The 15380-nt window shown below is 52.8% G+C and overlaps 1 protein-coding gene across 10 annotated transcripts in view; it reads left to right on the top strand.

Annotated features, from left to right (window-relative positions):
- The window catches only part of LOC309853896 (protein NLRC5-like), a 94899-nt gene extending 80033 nt beyond the window's left edge, over positions 1–14866 (top strand). For 7 of the 10 annotated variants that reach the window (XM_082712497.1, XM_082712490.1, XM_082712492.1 and 4 more), the window contains 13 exons: positions 599–682; positions 3398–3487; positions 3680–3742; positions 6468–6554; positions 6851–6934; positions 7593–7682; positions 8045–8110; positions 9590–9673; positions 9760–9843; positions 12624–12710; positions 13212–13289; positions 14252–14335; positions 14678–14866. In XM_082712497.1, the coding sequence (XP_082568623.1) occupies positions 599–682; positions 3398–3487; positions 3680–3742; positions 6468–6554; positions 6851–6934; positions 7593–7682; positions 8045–8110; positions 9590–9673; positions 9760–9843; positions 12624–12710; positions 13212–13289; positions 14252–14335; positions 14678–14849 (1153 nt within the window). In that variant the 3' untranslated portion in view covers positions 14850–14866. Of the gene's footprint in view, positions 1–598; positions 683–3397; positions 3488–3679; positions 3743–6467; positions 6555–6850; positions 6935–7592; positions 7683–8044; positions 8111–9589; positions 9674–9759; positions 9844–12623; positions 12711–13211; positions 13290–13980; positions 14046–14251; positions 14336–14677 lie in introns of all 10 variants that reach the window. The other 3 variants (XM_082712498.1, XM_082712499.1, XM_082712491.1) reach the window with 2 other exon arrangements.
- Positions 14867–15380: the final 514 nt, after the last annotated feature.

Here is a 15380-nt window from a genome sequence, read left to right as displayed (position 1 = left end):
GTCCCAGGGTGCTCAGACACTCTACTGGTCCCGAGTCTGCAGCCCAAGCAGACCCCAAAGGGTGGATGTCTGCAGTTTCTCCCAAGTGGGCTGCGTTCTGACAGATTATCCTGACAAGCGATCCGCTGGTTGGTCTGGTTTTGACGGACAACCCGAGACCCCAGCTAACCTGCACCTCGGCCCCTTTGCTGTGGGCCGAGTGGCCGCCATTGATCTCACCGTGGGTCAAGGTGTCGTGCTCTTCCTAACAAGTGTCTTCTGCACAGCGCCCATCTCCAGGGCCCTCCAGATAATGCTCCCGTGAGTCCGTGACATTCGGGGAAAAGTATTAAGAGTTCCCTGGGAAAGTCACAATGCCCAGCAGCGTACTCAAACTCTGAGACGTCCTGCCGCAAAGGGAAACAATTTCGTTTGACTTAACCAGCACTTTCCAGACTTGTGTGACCTTCGTTTTCCTCCAGCCTCAATGATAACGCAAGGGCCCGGCGTTTGGAGGGAGCGTGCTGGACAGCTCCTGTCCAGAGGGCTCTGGCTGCGAGGGTGCACTCCTAGCTTTCCCCAAGGCTCCCCCGCCTCATTCGGATGCTTTGTTTCACAGATTGTCCTGTGAGGTCCTGAGTGACCAGAGCCTGGAGACCCTGCTGTACCACCTAGCCCGGCTCCCCCAGCTCAGCCTGCTGCAGTAAGACTGCTTCCCCCATCTCCCTGTGCTAGGCTGAAGGTCTTAGCTTGCAAAGCCGTCCTCTCCTTTCCCGCCACTCGTTTTTCTTGGGCTTTTATTTTATCTGGGAGCTCTTCCCTAATACCTTACTCACCTTGGGGGGTGTGTGGGTGGGGGTGGGTGCTATGTGATCAGTTTCCTCATCTGTGAAATGGGGCTCCTGTTCCCCAACCCCTCTCCCAGGGCTGGGGCTCCAACAAGACAGGTGTTCTCCGGGCACGTCGAGGAACGGAGGGGCTATGGCAAATGGGCTGTCGTATTTCTCACCCATGGAAAGGTCACCAGCTCCTCGAAAGGGACTTGACAGATGTAGGTGGTGTCTGTGTCACACGCCAGTTTTTAAAGGTCACCGTCTAACTCCGCCAAAGGGGAACTGAAGCAGCATCCTCCAAAGTATTTAAAACTCCACTTTCTAATTTCAGCGCAGACTGGTTAGAATTTAAAAAGGATTTACTTTAAATACTCTTCCAGCAGGGGGAAAGCAGCTGCAGCTGGGATGGAAAAATACAACGGGAAATTAAATCATACCGTTAATAACAGCAACATAAGTACTAAGGCTAAGGCTCTCTGGGACGCCCGAGGCAGCTCACTTCGCAGCCTGGATCTTGCTTGTCCCCGAGTCTTACTGGGCAGGGACGGAGGAGCCATGTGACATTCCAGAAGTGGGCAGATGTGGCAGAGCTCGCGTCCACGCATGGCCCCCACAATGGGAGGGACTCCTTTGAACATACAAAGTGGCAGGCTAAAATGACCAGGTGGGAAGCCCCAGACCAGCGAAGGACTTCTCCGTGCTCCTAAATCTCTTCTGCCTTTGGAATGAGGTGGCCAGCCTGCCCCTCACTCGGGCTCATGCTTTGTACTACTCAATCCATACACTGTTTGGAGGGCTGGAGACACAGCTAGGCAGGGGGAGAAAAGAGTAAGTCCTCATCGTCTTGGAGCTCACCTTGTAATAGAGTTAGCTGGACCATAAGCAAGTAAGACGAATTCAGATAAGGTACCACGAATTCAGTGATAAGGTATTTGTCTAGGTGATGTGGAAAAGGGTGCCTGCAAAGGTGAGGGCATCAGGGAATGCCTCTGAGGAGGGATGCTAAGGTTCGACCCAAAGGACGAAAGGGATCCAGTCTTGTGAAGAGCAGGGAACAGCATTTCAAACAGAGGGAAGAGCATGCAGGAGGCCCTGAGGCATGATTAAACTTGATAATCTAAAGGAACAGCCAGAAGGGCACTATGGCAGGAGGGGAGGTAGAGAGAGGGACCTGGGCAGGGTCATACATGGCCTGGGAACCATGGGGAGGAGTTTGGGATTTTTGTCCAAGGAAACTTGAAGGACAAGAGGTGTGATGTGTGTTTTCTTTTTCTTTTTTCTTTTTTTAAAAGATTTTATTTATTTGTCACAGAGAGAGAGCACGCATGAGCAGGGGGAGTGGCAGGCAGAAAGAGAGGGAGAAGCAGGCTTGATCCCAGGACCCTGGGATCATGACCTGAGCCAAAGGCAAACGCTTAACTGACGAAGCCACCCAGGCACCCCTGTGATGTGTGTTTTCAAAAGCTCAGTGTAGGGGCTCCTGAGTGGCTCAGTTCGTTAAGCATCTGCCTTCACCTCAGATTGTGATCCCAAGGTCCTGGGATCGAGCCCCATGTCTGGCTCCCTGCTCTGTGGGGAGCCTGCTTCTCCCTTTCCCTCTGCCTGCTGCTCCCCCTGCTTGTGCTCTTTCTCTGTGTCAAATAAATAAATAAAATCTTAAAAAAAAAAAAATAAAAGAAAAGCTCAGTCAGGGTGCTGGGTAGAGAGCGGGTTGGGGGACAAGAGTGGAAATGAGAGCAGGGACGAGGCTGTGTAAGGTTGGAGATGGTGGGTCTGGGATTGGTGGGGCTGGGGCGGAAGCAGGTCGATCCAGGATGCATCTTGAGAGTAGAACAGACAAGACAAGCAGAGGCGGGTTTATGGGGCGAGGGAAGTAGAAAGGCCAAGGACACCTCCAAGGGCAAGACGGAGCCATCTCACTTTCGCTAAAACAGTGGTTCCCAGCTAGGGAGACTTTGCTCCCCAGAAATACATGGCCATGGAGACATTTTCAGTTGTCGCGGCAGTGGGAAGTGGACAGGGACAGGGAGAATTACGGAAGAGTTCAGTGTGTAGAGGTCTGCTGTACCGCTGAACACCCTACTGGACAGCCCCAACAACGAGTTATCTAGCCCCAAATCTGATAGATAACTATCAGGGGTTGAGAAACTGCTCCAAGGGCCTAAAGCTTCCCGCACCCCGTCAGGAGGACTGGGCTGTTAAGTCTGTACTTGAGGCCAGAAACAATATAATCATAAAACAAGCATGGGTATCCCTCTAGGCAGTACAGCAACTTGATGTAATTAAGTCTTCACGACACCCTAGAGGAAGGTATCCCACAGGTAGTCCTGTTTTCTGGGTAAGGAAACTGAGGCTCAGAGAGGTTAAGTGACTCTTCCAAGGACACACAGCCGGTAAGCAGAACTGGAGCTCAAAGCCAGGTCTACTCGACTTGAAGTCTCTATTTGTCCCCCTTGAGTCCCTGCCCGCCTTCTTACTGCCTCGCTGACCTCCCTTTGCTTCCCCTCCGGCCCATCCAGGCTACTTGCCCACTCTTGGCTTGGCTCCAACTTGCCTACATAAGGCCCCGCTCCTTTCCTTCTCAGGCTAAGCCAGACGAGGCTGTCCCCGAAGAGCCCCCTCCTGCTGGCCGACTTCTTCAGCCTGTGCCCACGGGTTCAGAAGGTGGATCTCAGGTGGGCATCACCCTAGGACAACCAAGGCTCTAGCCTTGGAGGGTTGTGCCCTGTCTGGTGGGTGGAAGGGTGTCTGGTGGAGGAGGTAGGCCCCAAGTCAGGGGCATGGCTTCTGCAGGAAGGGGCGCCTGCCCCCGGGGGCATCCTGAGGCTGTGGCCAAGGGCGGCTGACTCAGGTGCTTTCTGCTCCAGGTCCCTGTGTCACGTGACCCTGCACTTCAGGTCCAGCGAGGAGCCGGAAGGCAAGTGCTGTGGGTAAGTCCCTGAAACCGTGCCCAGACAGATGGTAGGTACTGGGGACAAGTAGACCCGCTTCTTGGATGCCTAGAGCAGAGTACAGCTTGCCTCCCATGGGCCATTTCCTTGAAAGGACCCAGTAGGGAGCCTTGTTTCCTTCAACACAAAGAAGCAGAGGTCCAGAGAGGGCCGGGCTTTGGCAAAGGCACATAAGGAGGACCTGTCAGACTAGGCCAGAGCTCACGGGCCTGGTCCAAGGAAAATGACTTTGTAACAGGCCGACCGGGCTTTAATCCCAGCTCCACGGGGCCTGGCCCCTTGCACGAGCTCCTTAACCTCTGTGTTCCGCGGCTTCCACAGCAGAAAAGGGAGCCAGCATATCGAAGGCTGTTTGCAAGGATAACCGAGATGATGTGTAAAGCAGGTCTCACTCCCAGACACGGGAGTCCCTGCGCAGCTGCCTCCTGGACCCATGCTCCATGGCTGCCTGAGGTACTGCCTCAGAGGCAGGATAATGGGGCAGAGGGCAACCTTCACCCGCAGAGATGATGTTTCTGGGAGCCGATGCTGCTGGCTTGCCGAGAGGCCTCGGACCAGACCCTTTTCTCGTCGGCCTCAGCCTCCTCAGCTGTGAAGTCACAATAAATAGGAGAATCAAGATATGTTGAATATCTGCAGGACGCCATTCTAGAGCCTTCTGCTTGTTGTGTCCCATATGCCTCACGGCTGTGATCCCACAGTAGGAAGGGGGCCATCGGGACTCTGAACCCTGGCCATTCCACTGTGCTCCTCAGCCCAGGGCAGACAGACTTTTCCCCGTAAAGGTTAGATTGGAAGGAGTTTGCGGTTTTGCAGGCCACACGATCTCTCTGACAGCCACCCAACCCCACCATTGTAGCTTGAAAGCGGTGCAGACAGTAGGTAAAGCGATGCCCCCACGCCCCCCGTGCTGGTAAGACACGTTTATAGACGTGGAGACTGACATTTCGTGTGTTGTGAGTGTGTCAGAAAGTCGCCTTCTGATTTTTTTTCTCCACCGTTTGAAAAATAGAAAAATTTATTCTTAGCTTGCAAAAACCAGGCAGCCCTGGGCCATAGTTTCCTACCTCCTGCCCGAGGCCAATGCTACCCCTGAATTGTTTCTAGAATGCCTGAATTGTTTCTAAGCCCACAGTTTCCAAAATGCAGGACAGAGACCAGGATGAGAGGATTTTTCAGGAGGTTGGGCACAAGTATGGTAGTACAACATCACCCGAGTCCCTTCGTGAGGTCATTATTCCCGTTTTGATTCTCAATCTGATTAAGGCCAAGAGGAAGTCTGGGTGGGGGGTTGGCCTGACTTCAGCACGGTTCTAACACTTCCTGGGTCCCGTTCTTAATCAAGGGGGAGAGCCGTCAGCCAGAACATTCTGGCTCAAATTTAAGGATGATATTTGGCTCTCATTTCACGTGTCCCTGTGGTTTGTTTGTGGCATCCATGTCCCTTTTCCAACTGAGCGAATGATATGAGGTTTCCTTTTGCAATAAATGCATCCAGTGAAAAGAATGAGCTGATTTAAAAATAGGAAGTAAATAATAGTATAATAAGGAATTTGGGAATGGGAGACAATCAAGAAGGAGAGAAACAGCAATTAAAAATTTGAGATACTGGGACGCCTGGGTGGCTCAATGGGTTAAGCCACTGCCTTCAGCTCAGGTTATGATCTCAGGGTCCTGGGATCGAGCCCTGCATCAGGTTCTCTGCTCAGCAGGGAGCCTGCTTCCCCCTCTCTCTCTGCCTGCCTCTCTGCCTACTTGTGATCTCTCTTTCTGTCAAATAAATAAATAAATCTTTAAAAAAAAATTCAAGATACTGATTTTAGATACTTTTTGATTTTAAGATTCTTCTTCTTTTTCCCTGTTTTTAGGGGGGTTTTTTTGTGTTTTTTTTTTTTAGTTGTTAGCTGGTGACGATAGGTCCTTCTTTTACCTGACTGTATAGTCTTAATTTAGACCTTCCAAAGGCAGATCTACTGTTACTTTTTGTGTGGCTATTTATTCATTTTTATTAGAGTAGAGGTGGCCTTCAACATTGTGTTAGTTGCAGGTGTACAACCTAATGGTTGGACAGCTCTGTGCGTTAGGCATTGTTCGCCGTGATGGGGACAGTCGCCGTCTGTCACTGTACAATGTTATTACAGTATCGCTGACTATATTCACTCTGCTCTACTTTTCATCTTATGCTTTACATCATCCCCTTGACGTATTTTGTAACTGGAAGTTGGTATCTCTGAATCCCCTTCACCTCAATTCCAATGGCAAAGGCAAGAGCAGACATCACGCTTCTTCTCTCCCTCCCCACCTCGCATGTCTGTTCATTAACGTGACCCCCAGGTCTGGAGCTGTCCAACTTGAGCTTGAATCAACCACGGAGAGATCCTTGGCCCTACGGTTTATGATTCAGTAGTCTGGGCCCAGTTCTAGAATAGAATTTGCATCTGAAAGAGTTCCCAAGTGATGCGGGGGTGCGGCTGGGAGTCCCTGTCTGAGAACCACCTCCCCAGAAAGAGCCCAGGGGGGCGAGGTGGGATCTGCTGTGCCCGAGGGGAAAGTGGTGGAGGACAGAGAGTTCCAAAGAATCCAGCCTTGGCTGAGGTCCCATGGGAGCTGGAGGCCACACCCAGGACAAGCCCAGGCGCGGGCAGAGCGGGTTTGAGTGGCTCAGCGCCCCCCCCCACCCCTGGGCTTGCTGCCCCTCTTCCAGCAGGTTCACGGGCTGTGGCCTCAGTCAAGAGCACGTGGAGCCACTGTGTTGGTTGCTGAGCAAATGTGAAGACCTCAACGAGCTGGAGTAAGTTGGGGCATGGGAGGAGGGAGAGGAGCACGGGAGCACATGCCTGGGAGGCACTGGAGGGGGGGGGTAGGTGTGTGTGCGCATGCGTGTGCGTGTGTGCAGGTCCTCAGCACCTGATGGGGGCAGTGCAGAGCTGTTGTGTCCCCTGGCGATCGTTCTGGGGTGCTGGCGCTGACGGTGTGGTGGGGGTGGGCATGGTGGTCTCCATTCGCGGTGATGGGGACTGCGGAGAACGGTCTCTGGCTGGAGGGCACATCGAACAGCTGACGACCTCTTCTTCTTGCCTCTTGCAGCCTCTCAGCCAACATGCTGGGTGATGACGGGCTCAGGTGCCTCCTGGAATGTCTGCCTCAGTTGCCTGTCTCCGGTTCGCTTGAGTAAGTGAAGAGCAGCCTGGGGGACAGCCGGGAGGAAGACCCCCACCCCCACGCTAGGCAGAGCCCCCACCAGACATCCAGGAGAGGCTGTGACTACAGCATGGTGACCCAGGCTGACTTTGGGATGGGGAAGTGACAGTGGCTAACCCGCAGACCCAGGGTCTCAGCTGTCCTGGCTTCTAGTCCCTCCTGTCCCTGAAGCCCCTCTGACTAAATCTGCAGGACACAGATTTGGAGATGTCCCCACAGCAGGGAGGGTCCCTGGGAAGTCACCATAGTCTCAGCCGATCTCCCAGGTGATCTGGGAGACTAGCGACCAGAGCCCAGATACAGCAGGTTGCTAGGCAACTGAGCTTTGGACTCTGGGTGTCACTGAGCCCCTGAGCTGTCAGCCTGGCCCTGCCAAGCCTGTGTCAGCCCCAGTGGGTTCAGCTCCTGAGGACACAGGGCCGGGTGCCCGTCCTGCCCGTGTGGGGAGAGTGCCCTCTGGCCTCGCTCTGGACCACAGTGTCTGCTCCTAGAGAGTGGACGCTAGGACATTGAGCACTGTCCTCCCAGAGATGACAACCAGAGGAGAGGATAGAAGGGGGACTGGGCAGGGCTGCCCTGAGGTGCTGCCTCTACCCACCACTCATCCTGAACCTCATTTCTCTTCCAGCCTGAGTCACAACAGCATCTCCCTAGAAAGTGTCCTGGGCCTGGTGAAGATTCTCCCCTCCTGCCCACGCGTCCAGGAGGCCTCTGTGAAGTAAGACACTGGTGTCACTGCTCACACCGGGAAGAAGCAAGACTGCCGTGCTTAGCAGTCCTCTGTCTGTGTGAATTGGGGCAACTTGCAGCCCTCTCTGAGTCTCAGGGTTCCCTGAATGGAGGACCATGGTTTTTATCCTCTGAGGCCTAGGTGACGTGGGGACCGGGGAGGTCACCGAGTGGGAAAGGCCAGGATTCAGTGTCCTCACAGAATGAGTTGGGGGGTCTCCTGTGGTCTCGCCTTCTGGGGCTTCCACCTGCTTTTGTCCCATGGGCCCAGCCCCCTTCCCTCCTGCACCCCCTGGTGTCTAGGGCTCCGGAGTCTGGGCTTCTGGCTTCCCCACACCCTTCTCTCCACAGCCTGGGCTCTGAGCAGAGCTTCTGGATCCACTTCTCCAGACAGGAGAAGGCCAGGAAGACCCTGAGGTAAGTCCTGGTCTGGAGTGTGGGACCAAGGGGAGGGAGTGGGGAAGAGGAGGCTGACCCTGAGGCAGCTCTACCATTTGCCAGCTGTGTGACCTCGAACAAGTGACTTAACTTCTCTGTTTCAGTTCTTCATCTGTAAAAGAGTAATAATAGTTAAGACCTGGCCCTTAGTGTTATTACGAGGCTTAAAGGAGTCGATATGTACAAAGGGTCTGGCAAGGGCCTGGCTCACTTGAGCCCTGCGTCAGTTGCTGGGAGCCTGGGGTGTTTTCTCTCTCAGCCTAACCACCACCGCCTTGGGTCACTTCCTCTGTATGTCTTTCTTCCTCTGTGATCATGGCCTCTGAACTGGGCCCCTGCCTCTGGCCAGGCCTCCTCCAGTCCCTTCACTTCATGGCACCCAGAGGGATCTTCACAGCACACTTGGGACAGTGTCACTCCAGAGTGCTAAGCCCTCCCGTGGCTCCTCATTGCCCCCAGGATCACGTTCAGATTCCGTATCTCGGTCTAGCTTGGTCTCCTCTCCCTCAGTCTGATCTGGGTGCCACTTCCCATCATGGTCCTCCTCCTCACCGCCCCCAACATCGTACACAGATACACCCCACCACACCCCACCACACACGTAATGCACACACTCCACATGCATGTACACAACTCACACACGCCCGCACACCGTACAGACACACGCCACCCATACACGCCCACACATCCATGGAACACACACATACACACCCACAACACACCCATAACACACATGCACACACATATTCAGCCCAAGGGACCTTCACTCCTTACTCAGTGAACATACACTGCCTGATGAAGCTTCCCTCCTGCCCAGCATTCAGCCCGACGCTCTCTTCCTTGTAGTTGCCAAGATAAATGTCTCCCAGTCCTTTCCTGCCCAGCTGAAATGTCAGCCTCTTGGAAGTCCCCAGGTGTCCCTGTCCCATGACCATGACCGGCCCTGTGAGGCCCGTCTGCAGGCCACCCAGGGCTACGGTGCCAGGAGTGTGGGGCCCCAGCAGGAATCCCAGGCCTCGTCCCTCCCAGGGAGCCTGCAGTAAAGGGGTACGGGGGAGGACGGCCGTGGCGGAGGTTTGGGCCTAGGGTCAGGCTGACTTGGACTGAAACAGGATTCCGCCCATAAATGACATGGTTGGAATTGCATGAGATGCTGTGTATAAGGCAAGCTCCTCCAGTTACCCAGACGCTGGCCCAGGGCCTAGTAGCATGGAGTCCGGGCTCAATAAGGGACACATCTGCCCTTTCTTGGCAGTGGGCGGGGTGATCTCTCTCAAGAGATATCTCTCAAGAGAGCCAGAGCTGCATCATGGGCCTGTTCTCAGGTCCTGATTCCAAGCCTTTGTCCTCTGTGTGGGGCACCCCGCCGGCCCTAGGGGAGATGGGAAGAGGCAGGACAGCAGCCCTGGAGCCCCAGCAGGCCTCACCTGGGCTCTGCCCCTTCTCCTCTGCCCACAGGCTAAACCAGTGCAACTTTGGGCCAGAGCATGTGTCCAGACTGGCCACCGGCCTGAACCAGGCCCTAAAGCTCACAGCTCTCACGTGAGTCTCTGGGCCCACCCATGGGAGTGGGGGAGGGGCGGGGGCTCCCAGTGAGAGCCACCCCGGTAACGGACCTCTGTCCCCAGGCTGACCCGGTGCTGCCTGGGCCTGGAGCAGCTGACGCGACTGCTGAGTCTGCTGAGGTGGCCGGTGGGGCTGTTCAGTCTCAGGTACTGTCTCGCTCAGGGCCCCCGAGAATGGGTCTCCCCCAGGATTGTGCCCCCAGCCACATCCCGTACCCCACCCTGCCACCTGGGCCCTGCCTTTAGCCCCAGAAACCCCCTCAGGCCCACAGAGAGGCTGCCCTCCTTGAGGTGGGCATCTCCTTGGGCACTGAAGAAAAACAAGAACCCGAAGAGGACACCCCGCTAAGGTCAGTAATAACATAGCAGATACCGGGTGTGCCTGCTCACGGGGATTATTTTAAAACTTCCAGAAAAGGGTTGCTGAAGGGGAGGGGGAAGGGAGTACGGGGACACTGGGTGACAGGCATTAAGGAGGGCATGGGATGGAATGAGCACTGGGTGTTCTAGGCCCCTGAAGAATCACTAAACTCTGGGTCTGAAATAGTAATACACTGTAAGTCAACTATTGTGCATTTAAATCAAAAGCAGGGGCACCTGGGTGGCTCAGTGGGTTAAAGCCTCTGCCTTCAGCTCAGGTCATGATCCCAGGGTCCTGGGATTGAGCCCCGCATCGGGCTCTCTGCTCTGTGGAGAGCCTGCTTCCTCCTGTCTCTCTGCCTGTCTCTCTGCTTGCCTCTCTGCCTACTTATCATCTCTGTCTATCAAATAAATAAATAAAATCTTTAAAAAAAAAAATCACAAAGCAAATAAATAAATAGAAAAGAAATTTTTCAGAAAAGCAGAGAAGTTACCAGCAGTAGAGAGTCTCCTGTCCTGAGCCCCTGGGCTTGACAGTTGTTCGGGGCTCTTTATGCTTGCTTCATTTTTTTTTTTTTTTTTTTTTTTTTTTTTTTTGCTAAATTGTCCTCAAGTTATAGATCTCGTAAAACACGCCTCCTAAACATTTCACCACGAATTTTAAAAAAACGAGGATATTTTGCACACAATCGCGGTTGAATGAGGATTCCCAGGAGAATCAGATCCGGTCCAATCTAAAAGGTACCACCGTCCCCAAATGGGGCAGCTGGTATGTCGGACCCAGGAGCCAGTCAGGCAGCACACTGGCGTGGAGTCGTGATGGCTTTTAGGACTCTAAGTCCTTGTCACACACGCCTCCGCCCTGCTTTCCTCTTTTACATCACTGACCTGTGGACAAAAGCACCGGCTGGGCCATGTCTACACTGGCTGGCTCTGTCTGGTAGCTTTCTCCCGACATAACTGCGTTCGTTCCTCTAAACCCCTAACTTTCCTGGAATGGAACTTAGACCCGAAGGCTCCATGAGACTCAGTTACATATCTGGGTCCCAAACCCTGAGTTCATGGCCGGGGCTCGGCATGTCTCAGCACAGCCAGTGACGAGGCCGGTGAGGTCTCGTGGCTGTCCCAGATGCCGTTCTCCTTCGGTTGTGGTACAACAGACCTAACAAAATCTATCCTCCTAACCATCTTCAAGGCTGAAGTTCAGGAGTGTTAAATGCAGCCTCATCGTTCTGCATCCACAGCTCTTTTCTTGGAAAACTGAAACTTCACTCCCAAGACACACAACCCCGCTTCCCCCTCCCCCAGCTCCCGGCAGCCACCATTCTCCTTCTGAATCCACGGTTCGGGCTGCTCTAGGGACCCCGTCTAAGTGGGATCGGGCAGGATTTGTCCTGTCTGTGACTGGCTTGTGTCACTGCATCACGGCCTTAGGGTTCATCCCCATTGAAGCAGGCGTCAGAATTTCCTTCCTTTTCCAGGCTGACTGATGTTGCTTTGTACATAGACACCGTGTTCCGTTGATCCGTCAGTCCGTCCGTCCATCCGTGGACCCTTGGGTGATTCCACCTTTTGTCTGTGGTTCTTTATGCTACTGCGACCGTGGTGTCCAGATACCTCTTTGTGTCTCTGCCTTCAGTTCTTGTGGGTATCTACCCAGCATTGCTGGCTCACCCAAAATAAAGCTTTAAAATAAAACTTTTCATACTCTAAAAATAATCCATCCTCGTCGTAGAGATTTGTGGAAAATCCAGATGAACATAAGAAAATAGTACTTTGAAAAAGAAAAAAAAAAACTCAACATAACTTCAAAAGCAGAAATATCTTAAACAACTCTCTTTTCTCCTGCTCCTAAATTAATGCACGCACATTGTAGAAAGTCCGGAAAAATATTGGAAACTAAGGAAGAAGGGGAGAAACCACTCGTGAGAATTCTACCATCTAAACAACTGTCGTTAACTTTTAATAGATTTTTCTTGAATCTCTGTCTTCCCATTTCTTTTTTTCAAAATATTTTGTTTATTGGTTTGAGAGCGAGTAAGCAAGAGAGAGAGCACAAGTGAGGTAGAAGGACAGGGAAGGTGAGAGAGAGAGAGAGAAGCAGACTCCCCACCGAGCGGAGAACCCAACATGGGGCTCGATCTCAGGACCCTGGGATCATGACCTGAGCTGAAGGCAAACGCTTAACTGAATGAGCCACCCAGGCGCCCCTGTTTCCCTGTTTCTATCCATGTTTTCTTCTCTTTCCATACATATTTTTTCCTTTTTTAAATACAAAATGGGGATGTTCTATATAGGATTGTATTTCCTTGTCTTTGCCATGCAACGCTATATGGACCTTTCCTTAAGCCTAAAACTGCTGTTTTAAAAAAAAAAGAACATTTTCCGTTGGGATTATTGCAGTAACTGTCAGAGCAAGGGTGTTGTTAGTTTCCTGTTTTATGCTTGTGCCTAGTTGTGTAATTTTATAGTTTTTAAATAAAGCCAAAAAGTGTCTGAGCCCCGCCCTTGCCCCCCCACCCCAGCTCACCCCAGGGGAGCTTCATCTCCTTCTGTTTCTGTAACAGGGTGGAGGAGCCGTGGGTCGGCACAGCCGGGGTGCTCGCCCTGCTAGAAGTCTGCACCCAGGCCTCAGGCAACATCACTGAAATAAGGTGAGTGGAGGGAGAAGGCCCCTCAGAATTCTTCATCTTTTCCTGACCATTGGGACCATCCCTCACCTAGACGTCAGTCTCTGGCCTTGTGGAGTAACATCTGTGTCACTAGCAAATTCTCTGGATCTCCAAGATGGCAGGGGCTACACATATTTGTTGGGACTTGTGCAGTAATCAAGCCACAGGGCCAGAGAGAGGATGGCAGCCACAGAATTAAGACAAAGAGCTGCTGGATCCCAGGTAGACACAGCTGGGCGTCCACACTGATTGTCTGGAAGTGGCCCCTGGGTTACAGTCAGCATGCACTGTGGCTCTAGGACTAGAGGTGACAGAATGACGTGGAGTAGCTAAGAGCAAAGGCTGTAGAGTCCCACTGACCTAGGTCCAGATGGATCCTGGGTCTGGGAGCTCAGAGTCAGTAGACCGGCAGCCCTGGGTGGAGCTCAGCCACCACAGGAAAGCTGCTGTGCACCTCGCACTGGCTACCCGTTCTCTCCTCAGCATTTCGGAGACCCAGCAGCAGTTCTCTCTCCAGTTGGAGTTTCCCCGTCAGGAGAACCCAGAGGCCGTGGCCCTCAGGTAGGACCTAGTACCTGGGCCCCTAGGGGGTAGCTGGTGATGGGCCAGGGGTGGGGATAACTGTTGCTTCTGATCAATGGGTCTTGTGCCTTGCTTAGAGTCCTTTGATATCCAGAGTGTCTACATGGCCAAAGAAGTCTGGCCCAGCCTGCCCAACCCCACCCCAAACCTCAGTATCAGCTCTACTCATCCCTACCACCTTTCAATTCCCCCACCACCACCTCGCTCCCTTTGACCTCGGGGCCTTTGCACAGGCTATCACTGGACCAGAATGTTCTCTCCTCTCCTACCTTCTTCCTTCTTTACCTAGTTAGCTCTCCCTCATCCTTCAAGTCTCAGCTGAAATACCACCACCTCAGGAAAGCCCCTCTGAACCCCCAGACATAGTTAAGTTCTCCAATGACCCACCATTACAGATGCCTGGATTCACAGCATCCGAATCCATACAGCTCATTTTGGAAATTAAAATGACACCCCTTTTGGGTGCCTGGGTGGCTCAGTGGGTTAAGCCGCTGCCTTCGGCTCAGGTCATGGTCTCAGGGTCCTGGGATCAAGTCCCGCATCAGGCTCTCTGCTCAGCAGGGAGCCTGCTTCCTCCTCTCTCTCTCTCTGCCTACTTGTCAAATAAATAAATAAAATCTTTAAAAATAAATAAATAAAATAAAATGTCACCCCTTTTGAATGAATGCAGCCCTGCCTGTGTACATTCTGAGGATCAGACCATAGCTGGATATCAGCCCCAACTCACCTCCTTAGGTATGTTCCCTTGTGCAGTGAACAACCTGCACCGCCATACCAGCTGCCTCATCTGGACTTCTCCTTCATAGCACTTGCCATAATTGAATAGAAAATTGTGGGACTTTATTTCATTCGTGTTTATTTACCCCTCAAAGGTAAGCTCCTTCTAGGCAGTGACTGAGTCACTGGTGTTCAGAAACTTCTGCCTCCCTATCTACCTCCAGGTTGGCTCACTGTGACCTTGGGACCCATCACAACCTTCTTGTCTGGCAGCTGATGGAGACATGTGCCAGACTGCAGCAGCTCAGGTCAGAACCCTGAAATACCAGCTAGGGCCCTGAGTTCTCTGATCACCCCCCAGTGCCCCAACCAGGCCACATGGGAGAAGCTGACCAATCCAGGATATGGTCAGCATGGGAATGAGCAGAGCCTGGGGTAACATTACTTTCTCTGGCCTTCTTGCTTCCCCAAGCAGGAGAAAATCACACTTGGCCAGTGGGGGTAGAACCCCAGGGTGGCCTAGGTGCCCCCACTGCGAGTGCTTGGGTGGTTCTTTCCCCTCTTTTGGGCACCCCGGTCTTTGTATGCTGGATGACCCCCCGAGGAGCATCCAACCTGAAATCCTCTGGAATGTGCTCTGGCCTTTACAGCTTGTCCCAGGTAAACCTCTGTGATACCAGCTCTCTGCTGCTGCAAAGCCTCCTTCGGTCCCTGTCTGAGCTGAAGACATTCAGGTATGCGGACGAGACGTTCACTGGGAGGCTGTGCTCTGCCCCCACACTTCCTGCCCCCTCCCCCAACCCAGGGGCTGAGACTCCTTGAGGCCAGGAAATGATAGCAGCGTGTGTGGTCATCCACATTGCCACATGGCAGGAGTGATTTCCTCTTTTTCCTTTATTATTTGAAATAACTGCAAATGAACAGAAGACTTAGAAGCAGTTCCATATATCATTTTCCCAAATTCACCCCTTGTCAATATATTTTCTCCCTTCTTCCCTCCTTCCTCACCTCACCCCTCCCTTCTGCTCTCCTCCCTCCCTCTTTTACCGAGCCATTTGAAAGTCGTTGCATAAATGTGCCCCTTCACCCTTTGCTATTTCAGTGAATTGCCTAAGAACATTCCCTCCTGTAACCCAGTAAACCTATAAAATGCAGGAAATTTAACATCCTGCACTATCGTTATCAAAACTACTGTTCATATTCCAATTTTGCGCCAAAAGTCCCAGTCGTGCTGTTCGTCGCATTTCCCACCCACCCCCCGCCCCGCCCGGAGTCCTGGATTCTACCTAGGATCACTCGCTACACTTAATTGTCATTTGCCTTTTGTCTCCAATTTGGACGGGTCCTCAGGCC

Source organism: Mustela nivalis (assembly GCF_964662115.1).
Source record: "Mustela nivalis genome assembly, chromosome: 18".
In the NCBI taxonomy this organism is placed as follows: Eukaryota; Metazoa; Chordata; class Mammalia; order Carnivora; family Mustelidae; genus Mustela; species Mustela nivalis.
Note: the sequence above shows the minus strand (reverse complement) of the source record. Positions and strands in the feature narration are given on the sequence as shown.